The following is a 13,619-nucleotide window of genomic DNA, read 5'->3' as shown; positions in this document are numbered from 1 at the left end:
ATGGCTGGGAAGCCAGAAGCCAATGTTGATTTGCTGGCATCGCAGGGTGGGAGGGCTCGTGGCACAGTGCTCTGCGCCCCGAGGAGAATATAGAACTGGCCAATTGAGGCCTTAGGATGTCGTCACGAGACTGAGAGGGGGTGACGGACCTGGTAGAAACCTATTGGTCTGGCACCACACACAGTGCACAGCCACACAGATGGTACGACCTGGGAGGCGGTGCTGCAGGCTTGGGTGGTGGGGGGCTGCGCCCCTTGTGAACTGGTTGCCACTGGTCAAATTGCATGACAAGTTGCACCGGTTGAACAGGGGCTAAAGGAAACTTTCCAAAATTAGATTTTTTAACAGAATCACAGCACCAGAAAAGTTTTGCTAACGCTTTATTGAATGTATTTCTCTGCTGTAATAAAAAGTCTGCGTGTTCACTCATTTTTAATTTTTATTTGAAGTTGAACTTATTTTGATCCTTGTGGGCACTTATACAAAGAGGAAAATCGCGTCGTCATGGTGCTAGTGGGTATTGCCATGTAGGGCAGCCGCGCTCCAGCGTCCGTCGGCCATCTTTGATGTGGGCAGACAATGATGACGATCCTAGCTGTCAGTTCAGGTAGCTCTCGCCGTCACCTCCCGTCTCTGTTCGCTTTATAACAGTATAAGGTATGGGAACAGACACGAAGTTGTCACCTACAGGAGCCAGACATGGCCGCCCCCCGCACACAGGTATCGCGAGAACTCAGCGCGGGCACTGATACACCGCCTCACAGCGCCAGAGGGGGGCCTCGCAGCTTTTTTTTTAGGTGTCCTCATAAAATGCCTGTTCGCGATGTTTTTTTTTTCTCAAGATGGCGTCGATGAGGGAGAGTGACACCGGCCTGTGGCTTCACAACAAGCTGGGCTCGGCGGACGAGCTCTGGGCTCCCCCCAGCATCGCCTCGCTGCTTACCGCCACCGTCATTGACAACGTGCGCCTGTGTTTCCACAACCTCTCCTCCGCCGTCAAGCTGAAGCTGCTGCTGGGGATGCTGCACCTCCCGCGCCGCACCGTGGACGAGGTGAGACTTCCGAACTACAAGGCCCAGCGGTTCCTGCCTGTCACGCGACCCCTGGGCCGTAGAGCTTACAGTCTAGGGCTGTCAGAGGCGGAAGTCCGTCTTGCAGAACGTTCCTCAGGTGGCGATGAGCGATTCAGACACTTCATTGGTACTTCCCTCCCCGCCTATAGATTATCTGTCTATGGATGACAGCCACAAGTTGGGATCAATTTCTCATTGAAATCAAAGGAGACGCATCAAAAATAAAAGCCCCGGTGTGTCAGAGAGAGCGCCCCCCCATGTGCGTCAGAGAGAGCGCCCCCCCATGTGCGTCAGAGAGAGCGCCCCCCCATGTGCGTCAGAGAGAGCGCCCCCCCATGTGCGTCAGAGAGAGCGCCCCCCCATGTGCGTCAGAGAGAGCGCCCCCCCAGGTGCGTCAGAGAGAGCGCCCCCCCAGGTGCGTCAGAGAGAGCGCCCCCCCAGGTGCGTCAGAGAGAGCGCCCCCCCATGTGCGTCAGAGAGAGCGCCCCCCCATGTGCGTCAGAGAGAGCGCCCCCCCAGGCGCGTCAGAGAGAGCGCCCCCCCAGGCGCGTCAGAGAGAGCGTCCCCCCTGGCGCGTCAGAGAGAGCGCCCCCCCAGGTGCGTCAGAGAGAGCGCCCCCCCAGGTGCGTCAGAGAGAGCGCCCCCCCAGGTGCGTCAGAGAGCGCGCCCCCCCAGGTGCGTCAGAGAGAGCGCCCCCCCAGGTGCGTCAGAGAGAGCGCCCCCCCAGGCGCGTCAGAGAGAGCGCCCCCCCAGGCGCGTCAGAGAGAGCGTCCCCCCTGGCGCGTCAGAGAGAGCGTCCCCCCTGGCGCGTCAGAGAGAGCGTCCCCCCTGGCGCGTCAGAGAGAGCGTCCCCCCTGGCGCGTCAGAGAGAGCGTCCCCCCTGGCGCGTCAGAGAGAGCGTCCCCCCTGGCGCGTCAGAGAGAGCGTCCCCCCTGGCGCGTCAGAGAGAGCGTCCCCCCTGGCGCGTCAGAGAGAGCGTCCCCCCTGGCGCGTCAGAGAGAGCGTCCCCCCTGGCGCGTCAGAGAGAGCGTCCCCCCTGGCGCGTCAGAGAGAGCGTCCCCCCTGGCGCGTCAGAGAGAGCGTCCCCCCTGGCGCGTCAGAGAGAGCGTCCCCCCTGGCGCGTCAGAGAGAGCGTCCCCCCTGGCGCGTCAGAGAGAGCGTCCCCCCTGGCGCGTCAGAGAGAGCGTCCCCCCTGGCGCGTCAGAGAGAGCGTCCCCCCTGGCGCGTCAGAGAGAGCGTCCCCCCTGGCGCGTCAGAGAGAGCGTCCCCCCTGGCGCGTCAGAGAGAGCGTCCCCCCTGGCGCGTCAGAGAGAGCGTCCCCCCTGGCGCGTCAGAGAGAGCGTCCCCCCTGGCGCGTCAGAGAGAGCGTCCCCCCTGGCGCGTCAGAGAGAGCGTCCCCCCTGGCGCGTCAGAGAGAGCGTCCCCCCTGGCGCGTCAGAGAGAGCGTCCCCCCTGGCGCGTCAGAGAGAGCGTCCCCCCTGGCGCGTCAGAGAGAGCGTCCCCCCTGGCGCGTCAGAGAGAGCGTCCCCCCTGGCGCGTCAGAGAGAGCGTCCCCCCGCGCGTCAGAGAGAGCAGCTCCCCCGGCGCGTCAGAGAGAGAGCTCCCCCGGCGCGTCAGAGAGAGAGCTCCCCCGGCGCGTCAGAGAGAGAGCTCCCCCGGCGCGTCAGAGAGAGAGCTCCCCCGGCGCGTCAGAGAGAGAGCTCCCCCGGCGCGTCAGAGAGAGAGCTCCCCCGGCGCGTCAGAGAGAGAGCTCCCCCGGCGCGTCAGAGAGAGAGCTCCCCCGGCGCGTCAGAGAGAGAGCTCCCCCGGCGCGTCAGAGCGAGCTCCCCCGGCGCGTCAGAGCGAGAGCTCCCCCGGCGCGTCAGAGAGAGCGCACCCCCCCCCCTGGTGCGTCAGAGAGAGCGCCCCCCCCGGTGCGTCAGAGAGAGCCCCCTCGGTGCGTCGGCGAGAGCGGGCCCCCCCTCGGTGCGTCGGCAAGAGCGGGCCCCCCCTCGGTGCGTGAGAGTGCCCCCCCCCTCGGTGCTTGAGAGAGCGCCCCCCCCCCCGGTGCGTGAGAGCGGGGTCCCCCCGATGCGTGAGATAGGGGGCCCCCCCTCCCGGTGCGTGAGAGAGAAGCTCCCTTGGTGAGAGAGAGGCCCCCCCCCCGGTGCGTGAGGGGCCCCCCCGGTGCGTGAGAGAGAGTTCCCCCCCCCCCCCGGTGCGTGAGAGAGTCCCCCCCAGTGCATGAGAGAGGGCGCGCCCCCCCCCCCCCCTTGTGCGTCAGAAAGCGTGCCCCCTGTGCAAGGTGCTGTGTCTAGAATGTCGGTGTACGAGGTGACGCTTTTCCATGGATTCAGAGAAGGTTTGCGCTTACCTGTGTGATAAAATGTGATAGGCATTGCGTCTGTTTTAGCGCATTGCACTGTTCAGTTTTTTTTTTTTTCTTTACATTGATTTATGTATTTAAGTACAACTAAAGCCCCCTGCAGATGTCCAGTAGTGGGAATGCGCGTTCCACTCATGTATGTTTGTGTGTGATTTGTGTGACTTCACATCAATTGCCTGCTCTGCATAGGTTTGTCACGCTAGAGAAACTCGGGTACCAAATGATGGCACTGAGCCAGGCGTGAGGGGGGTGTTTTTTTTTTTTTTTTTTTTACACTTTTCTCAGCAAATTGGACTGCGTTTTGTAGCGCAGTTATGAATGAATGGCACCCAAACCTGTTTTAGTACAATTTGATTCCAGGTTGCTAAATGTAAATGGAATGTAAACCTGATTTTTTTTATTTTGTATTGTACAGTATAGGATTTTATGTCATCTGTGCCCGGTCTTTCCACGAAGAGTTAATCCAGCTCTGAGCAATCCTCTTATCTTTTTTCAGTGAGATAAAAACTGACAGACAGAAATAGGAGACGGTTCTTCCCCCTTGCTGTGATTGACAGGTGATTTACATATCTCATGCAGGAGCCTGAGAGAGACATTCTGTGTACTTCAGATCCCCTCCTCCTTTCTTCTCCAGCTCTCCCAAGATTGGCTGCTCTACACCTCAGCATGATTGGGCATGCTGAAGTCATGTGGTGACTTTTCTGGGTTTTGACTGGATGTTAGTGATCATAGCAGAGGTTTGGTGTAATACACAGGAGAAAATGTATGTTGACAAGGAGATTGTAGAGGTGGGCGGGGAGTCTAGTGACATCATGACTCCACCCATGAGCTCCAGACAACAGATCCACCCACAGAATCTGCAGTTTTTCAGTTCTTATAGCAGACAGAGGGGAGACATTTGACAGGTAAAGGATACATGCAGGAGGCATCTATATCCTTTTAGATCAGAGTGTGTTTACATCCACTTTAAAAGGTAAGTTCACCTTTCTAAAAAAAACTAAAACAAATTTACTGTGCCCCCAAGGTGCTTACAGCCTGTGGTCCCTAACTTCCATTCATACATACAGAGTAGGGCCAATTTAGACAGGAGCCAATTAACCACTTGCCTACTGGGCACTTGAATCCTCTTCCTGCCCAGACCAAATTTCAGTTTTTAGCGCTGACGCTCTTTGTATAACAATTGCGCAGCCATTCAACACTGTAACATTGAGCCTTCTTTTGGGGCTATTTAATCACTGTTTTTTTTTTTTTTTGCTAAAAAAAAGAATGAAAAGACTAAAAAATAAAAAACTGTTTTATAGTTCGTAATAAAATTTGGAAAACTGGCAATTTTTCTCCATTGATGGGCAGCACTGGTGGGTACTGATAGGTGGCACAGATGAGGCAGACGGGGCTCCCTGTGTAAGGGACCGATGGTTTTATTTTATTTTTTCCTTGGGCTGATGGTGTGAGGGGGAAAAAAAAAAATCAGATTACCAATCTTCTGTTTACATCACGTGATCAGTTCTCATTGTCTGGCATGGTAAGGGGCCAGGATCGGTCCCTTACTCCTGATCTGTGATCAGCCAAGTCTCATAGACTGTGATTACGGAGCGTGCTGCGTGCAACCCGCAGGTACGTGCAGACAGCGCGTGCTCAGGAGAATGTCTATCAATGCCCTCCTGGCAATTAAGGCTGTAGTTGTCTTTTAGCTATAGTGCGGGCAGCAAGAAGTTAACCTACCAGCATGTCTTTGAAAAGTGAGGACAGAGACTGATGTAATATATATATATATATATATATATATATATATATAATTTAGTGTGTGTGTGTGTGTGTGTGTGTGTGTGTGTATATAAAAAGTCTACACACCCCTGTTGAATGTCAGGTTTCTGTGGTGTAAAAAATGAGACAAAGATAAAATACTTTCAGAACTTTTTCCACCTTTAGACCCCTTTCACACTGAGCTGCCCATAGTGTTGGTGGTAAAACTCCACTATGGGCAGATTTGCGGCGCATTTCAGCCGCTAGTGGGGCGGTTTTACCCCCGCTAGTGGCCGAGAAAGGGTTAAAACTGCTCGCAATGCGCTGCTGCAATGCATTTCGAGCGGTATAGCCGCGCTGTCCCATTGATTTCAATGGGCAGCAGCGGTGAAGGATCGGTAAACACATCGCTCCTTCGCTGCTCCAATGATGCTGCTGCAGGACTTTTTTTTTACTGGTGCAGCTGTTTGAGGGCGGATTGCAGGCACTATTTTTAACGCTATAGCGCCTGCAATACGCCCTCAGTGTGAAAGGGGTCTTAATGTGGCCTATAAACTGTACAACTCAGTTGAAAAACTAATTGAAATCTTTTTGGGGAAGGAGTAAAAATAAAATAATGTGGTTGCATAAATTTGCACACCCTCTTATAATTGGGGATGTAGCTGTGTTCAGAATTAAGCAATTCCATTCAAACTGATGTTAAAGCGGAGGTTTGCCCAAAAAAATTATAATTAAAAAAAACAGCAGCTACACATACCGCAGCTGCTGGATTTTAATAATGGGACGCTTACCTGTCCTGTAGTCCAGCGATGTCGGTACTGCAGCTGATGTTTCCAGCTGTCGGGTGCTGCCATTGCGGGTAAGGGTACCCGGCAGTGTAGCCTTTCGGCTTCACGCCGGGAACCCTACTGCGCATGCACGAGGCCTGCTCCTCTCTCCTATTGGCCCCAGCCATGACGTCAATACCCATGGTTGAGGCTCCTGGAAGTGGGAAAGAATACCTGTCAAAGACCAAGCCAATTGTGGCACCGGAGGGGGGGAGGAATTGAATAAGCGGAAGTTCCACTTTTGGGTGGAACTCTGCTTTAAATAGGAGTCAGTACACACCTGCCATTGTTTAAAGTGCCTCTGATTAACCCCAAATAATGTTCAGCTGTTCTAGTAGGCCTTTCCTGACATTTTCTCAGTTGCATCCTACAGCAAAAGCCATGGTCCACAGAGAGCTTCCACAGCATCTGAGGGATCTCATTGTTAAAAGGTATCAGTCAGGAGAAGGGTACAATAGTTTCCAAGGCATTAGATATACCATGGAACACAGTGAAGACAGTCCTCATCAAGAGGAGAAAATATGGCACAACAGTGAAAATATTATACAACAGAAGAAAACTGGTCAGGGAGGCTGCTAAGAGGCCTACAGCAACATTAAAGGAGCTCCAGGAATATCTGGCAAGTACTGGCTGTGTGGTACATGTGACAACAATCTCCAGTATTCTTCATATGTCTGGGCTTTGGGAGTGGCAAGACGGAAGCCTTTCCTTACAAAGAAAAACATCCAAGCTCAGCTAAATTTTGCAAAAACACATCTGAAGTCTCCCAAAAGCATATGGAAAAAATGTGTTATGATGAAACCAAGGTTGAACTTTTTGGCCATAACTCCAACAGATATGTTTGGCGCAAAAACACTGCACGTCACCAAAAGAACACCATACCCACAGTGAAGCATGGTGGTGGAAGCATCATGCTTGGGGCTGTTTTTCTTCAGCTGGAACAGGGGCCTTAGTCAACGCAGAGAGAATTATGAAGAGTTACAAATACGAGTCAATATGGGCACAAAACCTTCGGGCTTCAGCTGCTAAGCGGAAAATTAAGAGAGACATTATCTTTTAGCATGACAACGACCCAAAGCATACATCCAAATCAACAAGGGAATGGCTTCACCAGAAGATTACAATTTTGGAATGGCCCAGCCAGATCCCAGACCTGAATCTGTGGGGTGATCTTAACTACTCGCCGACCGCTCACCGTCGTTATACTTCATCACTTTAAAGATGAATATCTCGGTAACGGCAGCAGCTGCTGCCACAATCGAGATATTCATCTCTTCAGTGGGCGGTCTGGTACACGATAACGGCGGTCTCCGCGGCGGATTTGCCGCGAGATCGCCGTTATCGGTGGCGGGAGAGGGCCGCTCTCCCCCACCCTCTGCCGCTTACCGTAGCCGTCGGTAGCGGCGGAGGCGATCGGGACCGTTCGGCTGGTGACTGGGGACGAGACTGAAGGAAAAATCTCCTTCACCCGTCCCCATAGCTCTGCTGAGCGGAAGTGACGTCAAAACGTCAGTCCCGCCCAGCGTCTTAAAGCAACATTTTTTAATTTATTTTTTGTCATTTGAAAAAATTACATTTCCAAATATTTTTTTTTTTTTTTTTGCATTTAAGCCTAAATATGAGATCTGAGGTCTTTTTGACCCCAGATCTCATATTTAAGAGGACCTGTCATGCTTTTTTCTATTACAAGGGATGTTTACATTCCTTGTAATAGGAATAAAAGTGATAATTTTTTTTTTTATTTCAGTGTTAAAAATTGTAAAGCGCCCCGTGTAAATTTAAAGTGCCCCGTCGAGCTTGCGCGTAGAAGCGAACGTATACGCGAGTAGCGCCCGCATATGAAAACGGTGTTCAAACCACACAAGTGAGGTATCGCCGCGATCGTTGGAGCGAGAGCAATAATTCTAGCTCTAGACCTCCTCTGTAACTCAAATGCAACCTGTAGAATTTTTTAAACGTCGCCTATCGAGATTTTTATGGGTAAAAGTTTGACGCCATGCCACGAGCGGGCGCAATTTTTAAGCGTGACATGTTGGGTATCATTTTACTTGGCGTAACATTATCTTTCACAATATATAAAAAAATTGGGCAAAAATTAATTGTCTTATTTTTTTATTTAAAAAAGTAAATTTCTTCCAAAAAAAGTGCGCTTGTAAGACCGCTGCGCAAATACAGTGTGACAAAAAGTATTGCAATGACTGCCATTTTATTCTCTAGGGTGTTAGAAAAAAAAATATATATAATGTTTGGGGGTTTTAAGTAATTTTCTAGCAAAAAAAAATGTTTTAGTCTCGTAAACACCGAATCTGAAAAACAGGCCCGGGGCTAAAGTGGTTAAAGCGGTGGTTCCCCCTTAAAAACAACTTTTTCTTATTCCACTGCCCCCCCACATTCCATCACGATTAAGGCTCTTATTATTTTTTTCCTGCTGTACATACCTTACTACAGCATATTCACCCGTGCATCCGGGTTGCGAGTCCTGCGGGAGTGGGCGTTCCTCACATACTGTTGATTGACGTTTTGCCCAAAAACGAGCTCTCCCTCTGTCGCGTAAGCCGCGTCACGATTGGCGAAAGGAGCCGAACGGCGATGCGCATGCGCAGTATAGCGCCGACTCGCCGTTCGGCTCCTTTCGCCAACCGTGACGCGGCTTACGCGACAGGGGGAGCTCGTTTTTGGGCAAAACGTCAATCAACAGCAAGTCGTTTTTAAGGGGGAACCACCGCTTTAAGAGAGCTGTGCACAGGAGATGACCTTGCAATCTGAAAGATTTGGAGGGTTTTTGAAAAGAAGATTGGGAAAATATTGCCAGGTCAGGATGTGCCATGCTGATAGACTTGTACCTAAAAAGACTAAGTGCTGTAATAAAATCTAATGGTGCTTCAACAAAGTATTAGTTTAAGGGTGTGCACACTTACGCAACCATATTTTATTTTTACTTTCCTCCACCTAAAAGGTTTCAGTTTGTTGTTCAATTTGAGTTGTACAGTTTATAAGTCACATTAAAGGTGTAAAAAGTTCTGAAATGATTCTTTTGTCTTTTAACCACTTACGGACCGCCCACTGTATATATACGTCGGCACTTGCAGCTGCTGCCATAACCAAGGCATCTTTTCTGCAGGCGGTCCGGTTTACCATAATGGTGGTCTCTGTGGCGGTTTCGCCGCAAGATTACAGTTATTGGCGGCAGGAGAGGGCCCCCCCCCCCCCGCTGCTCTACCTGCACTCTCCGACGCTTACCAGAGCCATCGCTAGCGGCGAAGTCGATCAGGTCCTGTCACGCCAGTGGTATGGAAACGAGTGAGGGCAAGATGGCCCCACCCGTCTCCATACTATAGCAGGGCGGAAGTGACGTCATAACGTCTTTCACCCATAGCTCTTAAGGGGCATTTTTTTTTCTTTTATTGTATTTAAGTAAATATGATATCTGAGGTCTTTTTGACCCCAGATCTCATATTTAAGAGGACCCACCATGCCTTTTTCTATTACATTCCTTGTAATAGGAATAAAAGTGACACAATCTCTTTTTTTTTTTTAATTTTTTTATTTTTTAAGCGGTTTTAAAATCAATAAAGTAAAATAAGAAAAAAAAGCGCCCCCCTAGTGGCCGGGCTCTCGCGCAGGGGAGCCGACCTGCCGCCGTAAAATGACGGCGGCTGGTTGGCAAGTTGTTAACATACAATAAAAGGAACAACGTCTAAAGTTACAATCTGGTGACGATCGCAAGCGAACATGCGCGATGAGTCAGCCCAATGACTACCGCCCACAACTTAAAGGGTCACTAAAGGAAACATTTTTTTTTAGCTGAAATGACTGTTTACAGGGTATAGAGACATAATAGTTAACTGATTCCTTTTAAAAATGATTAAAAATAAACAATCATATAATGTACCTGTAGTTTAGTTTCGTTTTTGCTGTTGTTTCCTGGTTCTCTGATGTACAGAGCCAGAGAGCCAATGGAGGGCAGTGCTGCTTTGTAAACCGAAACTGGATTGGTGCTGACACACAGTAATCACACCTCCTTGATTGGTGATCACAGTGAGAAATCTCCCAGTACTGTGGTTATCAGGAAACAGACAACCAGGAAGTGTCCAGAACAGAGAGGAATTACAGCAACATCAAAGCAAAAATGAACAATGAGGACATGAAACCAGGACTGCAGTAAGGTAAAGGAAGCTATTTAGCTAAAAAAAAAAAATTCCTTTAGTGACCCTTTAACTTCCATCGTCATACAAGATATTAACATTGACAACTGTCACTTGGAGGACAGAGTAATTCTGGCTAAGGTTTCCTATTTAGAATAATAAGCCGTCAGGTTAGAAAAACAGCGATATCGGAACCGATTTTAGGTTAATCGCATAGTTGAACTTCTCCAAATTCTTTTAATTAAAACCATTACATTCGATTACATATTCTGGTATTTGCTTAAACATCAGTGTTTATTAACTGAAGTGCATAAACAAAATATCTTTGAAAAAACAAACAAAAGAACTTAAAGGGTCACTAAAGGAATTTTTTTTAGCTAAATAGCTTCCTTTACCTTACTGCAGTCCTGGTTTCATGTCCTCATTGCTCGTTTTTGCTTTGATGTTGCTGTAAAACTGCTCTGATCTCCACACTTCCTGGTTGTCTGGCTCCTTATAACCATCATACTGGGAGCTTTTCACGATGGTCTAAGCCAGGGATATGCAATTAGCGGACCTCCAGCTGTTGCCAAACTACAAGTCCCATCATGCCTCTGCCTCTGGATTTCATGCTTGATGCTGTCAGAGTCTCGCTATGCCTCATGGGACTTGTAGTTTGGCAACAGCTGGAGGTCCGCTAATTGCATATCCCTGGTCTAAGCTGTCATTACTGTGTGTCTAAAACTTAACAGAACCAATCAGATTAATTTTAAAAACAAAACACTGCCCTGGATTTGTTTTGTTTTTTTGTTCTGTGTGTCTCTCTAGTTCACAGGAACATGAAACCAGTTTAAAAACGAAAGTGAAACTACAGGCACATTATATGATTGAATTTAATCTATTTTTAAAAGGAATCAGTTAACTTTTATGTCTCTATACCCTGTAAACAGTCATTTCAGCAAAAAAAATTTTTTCCTTTAGTGATCCTTTAACCTGAATATATTGGCATTAAACCCGGTCCTTTCATCGCAGCCTGTCTTCTCATGTTTCATTCGGACCACCATTTTGTTCTTCAAGGCAGGAATAAAGCACTTCAATCTATGTGCAGAAAGATCACAGGGTTTATATGCTGCTTAGAAAGTTTCACTTTAATTTTTACTGCTTGCCCTTCCTCCTCACACTTGGAGAAATAAAGAAAAGAGGGGGCACCGGCCTTGTGCACTACCCTTTTTAAGAGTTGAGTGCATCTGTTTCCACCATGTAACTTCATAAGCAAATTGATTGAAATACGATCTTATTCATGAATAAAGTATCTTGGTGCTGCAAATCAATGCGAAACAATTAATGAAATTCTATCTTGTCCTTTCAGCTTGGTTATACTGTAGAACAGGGATATGCAATTAGCGGACCTCCAGCTGTTGCCAAACTACAAGTCCCATGAGGCATAGTGAGACTCTGACAGCATCAAGCATGACACCCAGAGGCATGATGGGACTTGTAGTTTGGCAACAGCTGGAGGTCCGCTAATTGCGTATCCTTGCTGTAGAACATTCAGAAGGGAAGTTATGACTTTTCTAATTGTTTAAAGAAAAAAATTGCACTGTGTATAGCCACAATTTAATGTGGACAGCGTCAAGATGGCAGATATGGATACCCCATGTTAAGTGATCTTTTTGTCATTTCATTTTCTGTACATGGCAAGGAGGCCGTTATGACACATTTGGAGATTTATAAGATGGGATTTGTCATTGGCCCAGAAATTATGATTATCAGACCCGAGAGGTGTAATTGGGAAAAGGGAAGAAACACAGCTGGAGGTCTGATGATTTGCTGTGCCCCAGGGGTGATTACATGATCTTCTGTTTGTTGAAAGTGTACTTTGTTTTTGTGCCAGCTTTCCTTTATTAGTCTTGGGTGCCAGAACATTTAAGGACTTCACATTATACTGGTTAAATAGAACAAGTTTACATTGTAACCGGATAGTGTAGCAAATTATAAGATTGGAGCAAACCTAATTAGGATTGCATGAATTGGACTACAATGCCAGAGATTTGTCTCTGTCCTGTGTGGGAACAATAAAGTGTGCCAGAACTAAAACAGAATTTATTTAAGGGATAACTTTAAAAAAAAAAAAAGCCTTTAACGTGTCTTCCGCTTCTGGGGTCCCTCGATTGCACTCTTGGCTCCTCCTCTTTTTGAGTGGCCTGTCAAAGCGTTGTCCCTCGGGGCACCTTTTGCGGGCGCACTCCTGTGTCCTGCGTCCATTGACACAGACAGCAGGACTGAGCTCTGCCCCCCGTCTCCCACATCATTGAATTTTGATTGACATCAGCGGGAGCCTATGGTTGCGCTGCTATCAATCTATCCAATCAGGACCCGAGACACTGGCAGGAGTGGGTGTGCTCGTCGCAGGAATGATCGGGCTCTGGGGGTTGGTGGACTACAAGAGGTTTTTCACCTATAGCAAGCTGCTTGCTGTGGGGGCACTCAACAGGAGGGAGGGGCCAGCAAAGCAGAAGAGGGACCTAAGAAGAGGAGGATCCAGGCTGCTCTGTGCAAAACCAACGCACAGAGTAGGTAAGTATAACGTGTTGTTGACTTATAGTCAGGCTTAAGGGTTATACAAGTTTCTTATTCAACTTCCTTTTAGATAGGGTTGTCCCGATACCACTTTTTTAGGAACGAGTACAAGTACCGATACTTTTTTTTCAAGTACTCGCCGATACCGAATACCGATACTTTTTTTAAATGTGTCCCCCCACATATGCAGCCATGTCCCCCCACATATGCAGCCATGTCCCCCCACATATGCAGCCATGTCCCCCCACATATGCAGCCATGTCCCCCCACATATGCAGCCATGTCCCCCCACATATGCAGCCATGTCCCTCATACCTAGATGCCGATGCCGCCTGGTTAAACAGCGTGTGGGGAACATGACGGCTTTCATTTGAATAGCTGTAGTCTTTCGCGCCGCGATGCGTATAGACACTCCCCCCTTGCTCGGGATTGGACAGTTCATCCGAGCAAGGGGGAGTGTCTATACGCGGCACGGCGGGAAACACTACAGCTATTCAAATGAAAGCTGTAATGTTCCCCGCCCGTATTAACCAAGCGGGGGGGGGGGGGGTATTCTATTTCGGTATCGGCGGGAGTACGAGTACTCCCGCAAATACTCGGAAACGGTTCTGATACCGATACTAGTATCGGGACAACCCTACTTTTAGATTTACTTTCAATTATGTAGTGTAAGGGCCGGCCTGATTGCATACAAATTGGAAGTGTTTCGTTTTTGACCCATATTATATGGTTTTTGTAAATCTAAAGGAAAAATGTACATAATGTACGGCCAGCCTAAGCTATATCTGTTTGTCTCTCTCTGCTCCCCCTCCCAGACACTGCAGCTCACAGTGGGATGGTTTCAGCAATAGCGGTAGTTTTGTCATTCCTGAAAGCAGTGGACAGGATAAGGTGTGGCCAGGTGCTG

General features: G+C 48.8%; 1 protein-coding gene across 1 annotated transcript in view; it reads left to right on the top strand.

Moving 5' to 3' along the window:
- Nucleotides 1-602: 602 nt before the first annotated feature.
- Nucleotides 603-13,619, top strand: part of NELFA (negative elongation factor complex member A) — a 61,906-nt gene continuing 48,889 nt past the window's right edge. The window contains exon 1 of the mRNA XM_040335294.1: nt 603-1,052. Within this exon, the coding sequence (XP_040191228.1) occupies nt 843-1,052 (210 nt within the window). The 5' untranslated portion in view covers nt 603-842. The remainder of the gene's footprint in view (nt 1,053-13,619) is intronic.

Source organism: Rana temporaria, chromosome 1 (genome assembly GCF_905171775.1).
Source record: "Rana temporaria chromosome 1, aRanTem1.1, whole genome shotgun sequence".
In the NCBI taxonomy this organism is placed as follows: Eukaryota; Metazoa; Chordata; class Amphibia; order Anura; family Ranidae; genus Rana; species Rana temporaria.
The sequence above is the reverse complement of the archived record's forward strand: the minus strand, read 5'-3'. Positions and strand labels throughout refer to the sequence as shown.